The sequence below is a fragment of the Octopus bimaculoides genome, chromosome 9 (assembly GCF_001194135.2).
Source record: "Octopus bimaculoides isolate UCB-OBI-ISO-001 chromosome 9, ASM119413v2, whole genome shotgun sequence".
NCBI classification, from domain to species: Eukaryota; Metazoa; Mollusca; class Cephalopoda; order Octopoda; family Octopodidae; genus Octopus; species Octopus bimaculoides.
Window position 1 is genome coordinate 85,742,113 of NC_068989.1, and position 10,220 is coordinate 85,752,332.

The 10,220-nt window shown below is 36.4% G+C and overlaps 2 protein-coding genes across 3 annotated transcripts in view; one reads left to right on the top strand and one right to left on the bottom strand.

Moving 5' to 3' along the window:
* Positions 1-2,429, top strand: part of LOC106869580 (protein arginine N-methyltransferase 6) — a 7,153-nt gene extending 4,724 nt beyond the window's left edge. The window contains exon 6 of the mRNA XM_014915381.2: positions 605-2,429. Within this exon, the coding sequence (XP_014770867.1) occupies positions 605-719 (115 nt within the window). The 3' untranslated portion in view covers positions 720-2,429. The remainder of the gene's footprint in view (positions 1-604) is intronic.
* A 59-nt stretch (positions 2,430-2,488) lies between these two features.
* Positions 2,489-9,740, bottom strand: LOC106869586 (zinc finger protein 239). 2 transcript variants are annotated; one of them, XM_014915393.2, is made up of 2 exons: positions 9,579-9,740; positions 2,489-7,653 (listed from the first exon to the last, which is right to left on the bottom strand). In XM_014915393.2, exon 2 carries the CDS (start codon positions 7,317-7,319, stop codon positions 6,222-6,224), a length of 1,098 nt encoding a protein of 365 aa, XP_014770879.1. In that variant the 5' UTR covers positions 7,320-7,653; positions 9,579-9,740; the 3' UTR covers positions 2,489-6,221. The 2 variants fall into 2 exon arrangements, with proteins under 2 accessions (XP_014770879.1, XP_014770886.1); XM_014915400.2 differs by lacking the exon at positions 9,579-9,740 and adding an exon at positions 8,063-8,353.
* Positions 9,741-10,220: the final 480 nt, after the last annotated feature.

A 10,220-nucleotide genomic window follows, 5' to 3' on the forward strand; every position in this document is an offset into this window, starting at 1 on the left:
CATAAAAAGTACCCACTACACTCTCGGAGTGGTTGGCATTGGGAAGGGCATCCAGTTGTAGAAACCTTGCCAGATCAGATTGGAACCCAGTGCAGCTTCCTGGTTTGCCAGTCCTCAGTCACACTGTCCAACCCATGCCAGCATGGAAAGTGGACATTAAATGATGATGAGGATGACGACTGGTCAAAATGCTTAGTGATGGCTTTTCCATCAAGGGTTTGATAAAATCATCATCATCATCATCATCATTGTTTAACGCCCATCTTCCATGCATGTATGGGTAGGATGGTCACAGGAGCTGGCCAGGTAGAAAAACGACCCTATGCTACTGTTTTGGCAGAGTTTTTATGACTGGCTGCACTTCCTAACACCAACCACTCTGCAGAGTGGACTCCGTGCATTTTACATGGTACTAGCACAGGAGAGGATAGTTTTGGCATGATTTTTAGAGCTGGATGTCCTTCCAAATGCCAACCGCTTTTCAATGTCGACTGAACGCTTTTTAATTACTAACCTCCCCCCCCCCCCCCACACAACTGTTGGCTTTGTGCCGAAATTTGAAGCATCTATTATTGTTATAACATTGCTGTTGTATTTGTTGCAGGGACTTGGCTATACAACTGAAGTATGCAGTTGATGACAGTGAGATGAAGGAGCAACTTTACGATACTGGCTACTGGACCACTGGAATATCAGCTGTCATTTCACCAGACAGATAACTTGCTCCAAAAATGTTTGCGTGTATGTGTGTGTGTATTCTAGTATTATCATTATTCATTAACATTATTATAATGGCAGTGAGCTGGCAGAATCATTAGCACGCCAGACAAAATACTTAGTGGCATTTTTTCCAGCTCTTTACATTCTGAGTTCAAATTCCACTGAGGTCCACTTTGCCTTTCACCCTTTCAAGCTTGATAAAATAAGTACCAGTTGAGCCCTGGGGTCGATATAATCGACTAGGCCCCTATCCCAAAATTTCAGGCCCTCTACCTAAAATTAAAAGAATTATTATACAGTGAAATTCAAGAGTCTATATAAGTTTATATATCACAGGGAAAGTGGACATTTGACATTTTGGAGCCTGACCCTCTATCTCAGATAAACCAAATTGTTTCGAAATCCCTTTTTTCTCAGATGAAGTATCAGTCCCCAAAATGTCACATTCCTACCCTTTTTGCTCCTTCTCCACAAACTTACCCCAGACTCGTGAATTTTCCAAATATGAAATTGGCCAGTGCAGAATACCACCATTTTCCCTCAGGCTCTACAACTACTGCTGCTGCTACAACAGTGGTAGGTTAGCAGAACCATTGTAGCATCATAAGAAAAATGCCTTACGGTAATTTCCTCTGTCTCTTTACATTCTGAGTTCAAATCCCACTATGCTCAACTCTGCTTTTCATTCTTTCACGGTTGGTAAAATAAGGCACCAGTCAAGTACTGGGGTCAATTTTATTGACTGTTCCCTCTTACAAACATTATTATTATTATTATTATTATTATTATTATTATGAAAGCAGCAAATGGCTGGCTTGTTAGAGCACCAGAGTGTGTGTCAGTTTGATCAGCTACACCTTGCTCCCCTCCAATAAATCATTCGTTATTATCGAGGCCTGTGCCTATGGTAGAAATCACTGGATTGGCAGAATCGGTAGAGCATCGGATGAACTGCCTTGTGGTATTTAGCTGCATCCCTTTACATTCTGAGTTTAAATTCTGCTGAGGTTGATAGCATAAGTGCCATCATGTACAAGGTTGATTAAATCAGCTATACTCTGAACTCTTAATTTCGAATCTTGTGCCTCTGTTACAAATCAACATTATTATTATTATTATTATTATTATTATTATTATGTTGAGGAAAACAGTTGTTTGATTTTTTTTGTGTGTGCAAGACTCACACCTATGCTCCACTCCATTCCACCCTCGCCTCTTACCGCTCTAATTCTGCAGGATTTCTATTTATGATTTTTATGCTTTACTGTATATGATTTTTTAAAATTTATTTTAATTACTAGCATTCTTAATTTAAAATTTATTTTAATTACTAGCATTCTTAATTTAAAATTTTAATTTCAATTTAACGAAATGCCAAAAACTTTATCCCCTCCATTCCGCTAAAACATGTGTATTTGTGCGTGTGTTGGACAGAGAGAGAGAGAAAGAGAAAAAAAAGACATGTAACCTCTCTCTCTCTCCAAATCCACAAGAAAAAAGTAAAAAAAAAAATTAATTAGTAAAAAACCGGAAAAAACTCAATCAAAAAACTCAAAACCATTCTGTAGAAGCGTTTTTCAGAAGAATCTCCCAAAACACCTTTGATACAAGACTGTCAATGGTAGTATGTGATTGATATACAATGACAGAGGTGATGTTTATAAAACATTGTCTTAGAGGTATTTTCAGTAAAAGCTAAGTTTGCTGTGGGGAATGACTTGCTAAATTATTTCATTGTTTATTTTCAAATGTTGTTTTTATGTTTTAGTAGTTGTTTTATAAATACTTTACTTGCAGTTAACGTCTTTCTCTCTCTCCCACTCACTCTTTTAAACACAAATGGGGTTTAAAATTTACTACAGCTGTTTCGGTAGCATTTTATTGATGCATTCATAGATTACATCATAGCATAAATCCACCATCCCCAGATACAATTTTTAAACATATATAAACAAGCAAGGTGAAACTTCAAAAATGACCTGTAATTTAAATGTTTACTTTCCAATACTCGCATGGGTCAGGCAAAGTTTGTTGAGGTGGTTTTTTCCACAGCTGAATACTCTTCCTGTTGCCAACCGTCACTTTTATTCCAAGTAAAATATTTCTCCATGAGCAGACATGTTTTTATAGGCAGTTGGAAATGGACACCACTTGTATAATGGTGACACTTGTTTATAATTATCATGTGAATTCAAGGCAAGGAGACAGTAGAACAACCGCACATATGTGTGTATATATATATATATATATATATATATATACACACACACACACACACACACAAAACAAGCTTCTTTCAGGTTCTGTCTACCAAATCCATCTCAAGGCTTTCATTAGCCCAGAACTATAGTAGAAGATACTAACCCCAAGATGTCATGAACCTGGAATTGTGTGGTTGGGAAACAAACCTCTTACCACACAGCCATGCCTGTACCTATATGTGGCACAGCTGGCTTCTCTCTCTCTCCACATACACATACAGAGAGTGCACCATGCTCCTTGGAGGAGAGAAACTCACATAAGAACTGATTCTGATTTTGACGACCCATTCAACACATGCCAGGATGAAAAGTGTATATGCATATTGTGGTTTAATACAAGGTGACTCAACAGAAGAATTTAAGACATATTACATTTTTATCCCCTTTCTTTTCAGCAGTGATGTACAATGGGCTAGATTATCCAACATTTGTGTTTTAAGACAGTCTGATGTGGTTTTAGAGTGATTTGGCTGCTATTTCCTTGATGGTTCAATATGTGTGTATAAGCCACAAGTACAGTAAGCTTTACAAATGAGAAGAAAACGGGAGCTCAATACATCATCATTTACCATCCACTTTTCCCTGCTTGCATGGGTCAGATAAAATTTGTTGAGGCAGATTTTGTATAGCTGGATGCTCTTGTCAACCCTAACAAAGTAATATTTTCCTATGGTTAGACACGTTTTCTACAGAAGACTCGGAAGGAACAACATTGCACAACCATCACATGATGTTTAGAGAAGGTTACACGCAAACAAACACATATACACTACAAGCTTCTTTCAGTTTCCAGCTGCTAGATCCACGCACACGGCTTAGGTTGGCATGAGGCTATATTAGAAGACACTTGCCCAAGGTGCTACGCAATGGAATTGAACTTAAGACCATATGGTGGGGAAGCAATCTTTTTAACCACACAACCACACTTGGACCTGTTAATACATTTGATATCTATATTAGGATAGTAGAATCATAAGAACAGGAGAAAAAAGTGCTTTATAGTATTTCTTCACACAGGGGTTAATATTGCTTTTCATCCTTTCAGAATCAATAAAACAAAGTACCAGTGAAGTACTGGGGTTGATATAATCAACTTGTCCCCTTCCTTCAAAATTGTGTTGAAACAAGAAGCTTTTTTTTTCCTTTTTTGTTGAAGCTGAAAAACACCCTAGAAGTTACTCAGGAGCCCCAAGTTTCATGTGTAACACTTGTCAACCATCGTAAATGACATCATGCCTAAATAAGGGGAAACAACTTTTTATACTCGGCCAATGAGAGCTTTTGTACTGCAGAGCAAACCTGTTTAAGAGGATAGTAACTTTGACAAAGAATAATGTCTTGACACAGACAACCTCCATAGGGCCATTGGCATAAAATACAGTATACACTGTATGAGTTCACAGCAACAAAGTTAACCAGATTTTTTTAATATTGTGCGAAAGGCTGCAATGACTGACAAGACAATAATGAGATTCATCCAGACCATACCATCTAGGAAAAAGATGTAATATCATGATGGTATGTTATGTAATGTACAACAGCAACAGGTACTGTGTAATGTATCATGTAATATATATTGAGTAATATATCAATCAAATGGTGCATCAGCATGGCCGCAGCTGTAAGCTGAAACTATAGAAAAAACAAATGCATATGTATACATTTATACATATATATATATATTTGATGTAGCCATTGGTTATGGCCAATCAGACAGTTACCATTGGTTTCACACCACCATATGCATGCACACATGTATATCATGACTCGTACTGTTCACTTTCCTGACTTTTGTACATAATTCTGTGTACTATACCTGCACCTTTGATGAGTTGTAGTGCACCTGAGCACTATACACAATAATTTCATTATCATTATTATTATTACGCACTTAACAATATCAGTGACTCATCAGACCTGCTGGCTAGAGGTACATAACAAATATATATTAATCAGAGGCAAACTAAGCTGTGTTGAATGAAATATAGATATGTATAGTCATATCAGTCATATTTAACACGTTCATGTACATATGGATATGGAAAGGTAATATGCTGTACCAGTTGTTATAAGAAGAAATTCTCCTTTTAGATAATATGGATGTAAGCACACCATTAGCCCAGCTATGTATACTGAGATCAGTATACATAGCTAGTGAAGTATAATGCAAAAATGCAGGTGTCTTATGGTTCAGTGAAGACATACACAGACATATACACACGCGGTATGTATTTATATACATGTATACAGTTATGTATGGTCATTAAAATACATTTTAAGCATTACTCAAGAATGCTTTGCATAACATCAACAAATCTACTATCACTGGATCTTTTTAGTTACATGATTTACAGATCACTTTCCTGACTGGTGGTGGTAGGCAGGCCCAGTTCAAAAGCATATCAACTGCGATCAATATCCTGTATATTTTTTCAGACATAATGTATCTAGGACAACAGCAATCTAATGAGTCCTCCTTTTATTAAGATGGCAAGGTGTGATTTAATTGTTATTTCTAGCTGGTCAAGTGACCAGAGATTTTTTTTTCACTAGCTCATGGTATATACATTTATATATATATGTATGCATGTATGTGTGGTTGTTGGTTGTTTAACCTCAGACTACCTCTGATCAAGATGACTTTAGTTGAAGAATGTTCCTTCCATGGTCAGACTGTAGTCTAGGACCACATTAATCCCTTCTTTTATAAGGACAGTGTGAGTTGAAAGAGATTTGCGTTGCTATTTCTAAAAGATTAAGCAAACAACTGCACAGAGGCTTCTCCCCGTGGCAGCTGCTAGAGTTTTATCAGCCTGTTTGTAAAGTTATCTAGTCTTTCTGATAATTTTCATTTTCATAATATGTTATCAACTGTTTTCTGTTGGAAAATATTAAATTTGTCAACCAAACAGACTTTCTTCTCTCCACTGATTAGGAGGATTCTGTAATCATTTTCTCTATGGCAGCATTATCTTTCAGAAATCAAATATATTTAGATGTTATATTTTTCTTTCCTGTGTTTACGAAAGAAGGTACAGTGTGTTTTAACATTTGAATGTTTTCCACTACTTTTTTTTCTTTCTTCTTTACCATTATTTCTCATGTGATGTTATCTTGGCACTGAACCATTCCTTATTAAGTTGATAGGGGTCAGTGTTCTTGAAATTACATCTCAGTTCTCAAATACACAGCAAAGATTGGAACCAATCTTAAATCTTTCCTACGTTAAAGCAACTTACCTCAAAATCCACATTCTACCTGATTCCAATCAGTATGTGTTTTTTTATGATGACAAAGGCCATCATAGAGGAAGAATTTCTGTCCACAAATTTCACAACTGTAGGATTTCTCTTCTGTATGAATACGTCTATGGTTAGATAAAGTCTTTTTACGAGAAAATGCCTTATCACAAATATCACAACGGAATGGCTTCTCACCAGTGTGAATTAGCATGTGGGAAAGTAGCAGACGGTTTTGTGAAAACGATTTGCCACATATTGTACAGGGGAAAGGTTTCTCAGCAACATGAGTAAATTTGTGACCACGAAACCCACTTTTGTCTGAGAATGCTCTACCACAGATTTCACATACATATGGTTTTTCTCCAGTGTGAATGCGTACATGAATAGATAAATGATTGTTTCTATAGAATTCTTTCCCACAAATCTCACATCGGTGTGGCTTTATTCCAGTATGGGTCAGTTTGTGCCTCATCAAATTGTAATTGTTGGCAAATACTTTCCCACATGTTTCACAATGGTAGGGTTTCTCCCCACTGTGAGTTAATTTGTGGGCAGACAAGCCACTTTTTCTAGAGAATGATTTAGCACAAATATCACAACTGTATGGCCTCTCTCCAGTGTGTGTCCGCACATGAATAGATAAGTGACCGTTTCGAAAGAATCTTTTCCCACAAATTTCACAATGGTATGGCTTCTCCCCTGTGTGAACATGTTGGTGAGAATTTAATGAACTATTTTCAGAGAAAGTTTTATTACAAATTTCACAATGATAAGGTTTCTCACCAGTGTGAATACGCTCATGAATGGCCAATTTGCTCTTGCGAGCAAAGGCTTTATCACAAATTTCACAAGTGTAAGGCTTCTCCCCTGTATGAGCACGTATGTGGTAGGACAACTGGCTCTTCCAGACAAATGTTTTATCACAAATTTCACAAGAGAATGTCTTTTCTTTCGAATGGCTGTGTTTGTGATGGAGGTAAGACCTTTTCAGAGAGAATATTTTATCACATATTTCACAATGAAATAATCTTTCTGTATTATGATTCTGTTGATGAACTGAAAAGTCCTTATTTGGTGATGATATTGTATCACACATTTCCCTATGGAGGGTGACCAGTTATGGAATTCAGCAAAGCCAGCAAAATTACTGAAAATCTGAATAACTGTGGATTTGGACAATAAAATATTTTGAGGATGTTTCTTTAACTTTTACACTTGTTCAGTTACCACTTAGATGCTTTCCATGAAGTAAACTCAGAATGTGAGTCACTCAGAGTATGAGTCACTTAGAATCACACATATATTCATTGAGTGTACAGTACACACTAAGAGTTGGCATTATAACATTCTCATTTAAAACTCACTCAAAGAAAGACAACATTGTACTTCGATACCTCTTCAATCTGTGATTCAATGTCCATTCTTAATTCCTACAAAAGAAGACAAACAAAATAAAGTCATCATCGTAAAACTGTTGACAATAAACTATTACAAAACGGATAATAAATTTGTTATCAAGCTAATTTTGGCAACAGAACCAAGTACAAAGTAAAGTGGCACCTTAGAACCCCTAAAAAATATTTTAAAACATCTTGAAATGAAATAGACAATGATAGATATCATATTGACAAAATCCTCCGAATATGACTGGTATCTCTTATATTAACACTACACCATCACTGTCTCACAATAGTAAAAAAGATTAAGAGACAAGAGAGCCTCTGCATGGTCACTCAACTGCTAGAAATAGCAGCAAAAAATCCCTTAAATCACACCTTATCGTATTAAAAAAAAGAGAAAGATATTAAATAATGTGCAGTGTATTCCTATACAACTTACGTATGTTGTCATTGTTTAGTTAGCCTTGGTTGAGCAGATCTATATTCAAAAGTATTCTCACTGTAACCATCAAATATAGTTTATCTCAGACTATTGGACAATGAATCCGAAATCCCACCCCCACTTTTTTTATAAGGTAGTTCTGTCTGATTTGAGATATTTGGCAAGATGAGCTACCACAAAGAGGTTCTCGTTGGCTCGTGTTTAGAGATATATATGGGTGCAGTGGTGTAGCTAGGGCACGTGTCGTCGGGGCAGGCCTTGAGTTTGCCCTCCTTCCATACAGGCTTATACAACAACCCAAAAAGTGCCGCTCCCATGAGTGCATCGCCTGGGGCGGACCAGCCCCCTCCTTGCTACGTTACTGTGTGGGTGTGTACATAGCTATAGCTGGGTGACCGGCAAGGAATGCATTGTATTGCATTGCTCTCGATCAGATCAAACAAAGATGAAAAATTTAAAAAGTTACTGTATAATTTACAACTGTTCCGATGTATCAATGGTGTGTATTTGTTTATATGCTTATTGTTCTTATAGCACTCATACGGGAGACCTATACTGAAAGACACCCGAGTTGTGACCATCCCATCTGTTTTTCTTTCGATACGTAGTGATAAGATAACGTTATCTTATATATATCTTTTCTTCATTTATGGTGGTCAAGCAAGCAACTGACCCGCTTTCGTGAATTACATATTGTTATACCATGATAAATTATATGCTTGTTATTAAGCGACACGTCGGACTTCACCCGTGAATGATCATCGTCGATTTTTTTTTCTTTTAAAGACGTTGTGATTTAGCTGCTTTTTCCAGCATGTTGGTGCTTCCTTTTTGGAAAATAGATGTTAGAACGACAGAGAGAGACATTTTAGCATGTCACTGTGGAGATGTTTGCTACATTTGTTGTGAAAATAGCAGAAAGGTGTTTTTTACCCACTTTCTCTAGGTTGGAATAAAAACCATACCAGTCACAAAACATATATTTTCAAATATATGTTTCCATATTCGTTTTCTACACATTTTTTACAGCTAGTAGGCTGGTTCTTGTATTGTTTTCGTGATCGGGGCTTAAACTGTATATTGACCACATAATATTAGTCATCATTTAGACAATCTATTTAATGAATTTCTTGAAAATTTTCAGATTAAGATCTATGGTTGGAAGAAAACGAAAAAGATCCAGGAGATATTCTTAGGATTAAAAACGCAAATATTCAGTTCACAAGAAAGGTGGTCTTTATCATTATTAATTCATTATATTTAGTCGTCTAATGTTCAGTGATACTCGCCGGGTTTTTGTGAGTGTTGGTCACACACACCTAATATATACATATATAATGTGACACCTTCAAGTAATAAAACTGGAAAATTATTTCATCGATCGATTTTATCGCTTTGGAAGACAAAAGATGCCGTAAATAAAGCAAACAATCCAAAAGCAAGGAAACCCGAATTTAGTGTAAAGAGAACAAATGTTTGTCAACAAGATTAAATATAACAATGAAATACTCACAGAACTAACATGAAAAGAGACAGAGGTGTGAATAGATGAAGAAGAATAGTTGGTTTTAATTTAACCGACGTCGTTTTTCTACATTTGTAATTTCAATAAAAGTTCCCTTGGGATCTCTGGTAATTAAGAGGACGGCGAGGTTTGTAACTTCTATAATTGACAGAGAGGGGAGATAACTACAGGGGTACTCCTAAGATAAGAAAAACAGTTCATGTGATGGATGAGTTTAATTCAGAATAGAATGGGATTGTAAGAAAGAGTTTAATGTAACAGATGAAAGAAAAGGGAGTGAGGGATGATGACAATTGGATCAATAAATCGATATGGAAGAAAAAAGTCTACAAAGAAAATAGAATTGGTTTAGAAAAAGAAAAAAAGTTGCAAAAATAAATAGAGTTAAATTGAGATTCCTGGTAAATAAGTTCAAACAGCAGGAGTCCAAATTGAGCTAAATTGCATTCAATTCAATTACTCTGCCATTGTTATTTGCCCATAAGGTGCAGGTGGGGGTTGTGTGGTTAGGAAGCTTGCTTCCTAATCTTGTGGTCTCTGGTTTAGTCAGAGTGTACAACACCTTGAGCAGGTGTCTTCTACTATCACCTCAGGTTGACCAAAGCCTTGTGAGTGGATTTGGTAGACAGA

Excerpts from the sequence above, each read along its gene's own strand:
- LOC106869586 (XM_014915393.2), bottom strand. The coding sequence starts at position 7,319 with ATGTGTGATACAATATCATCACCAAATAAGGACTTTTCAGTTCATCAA.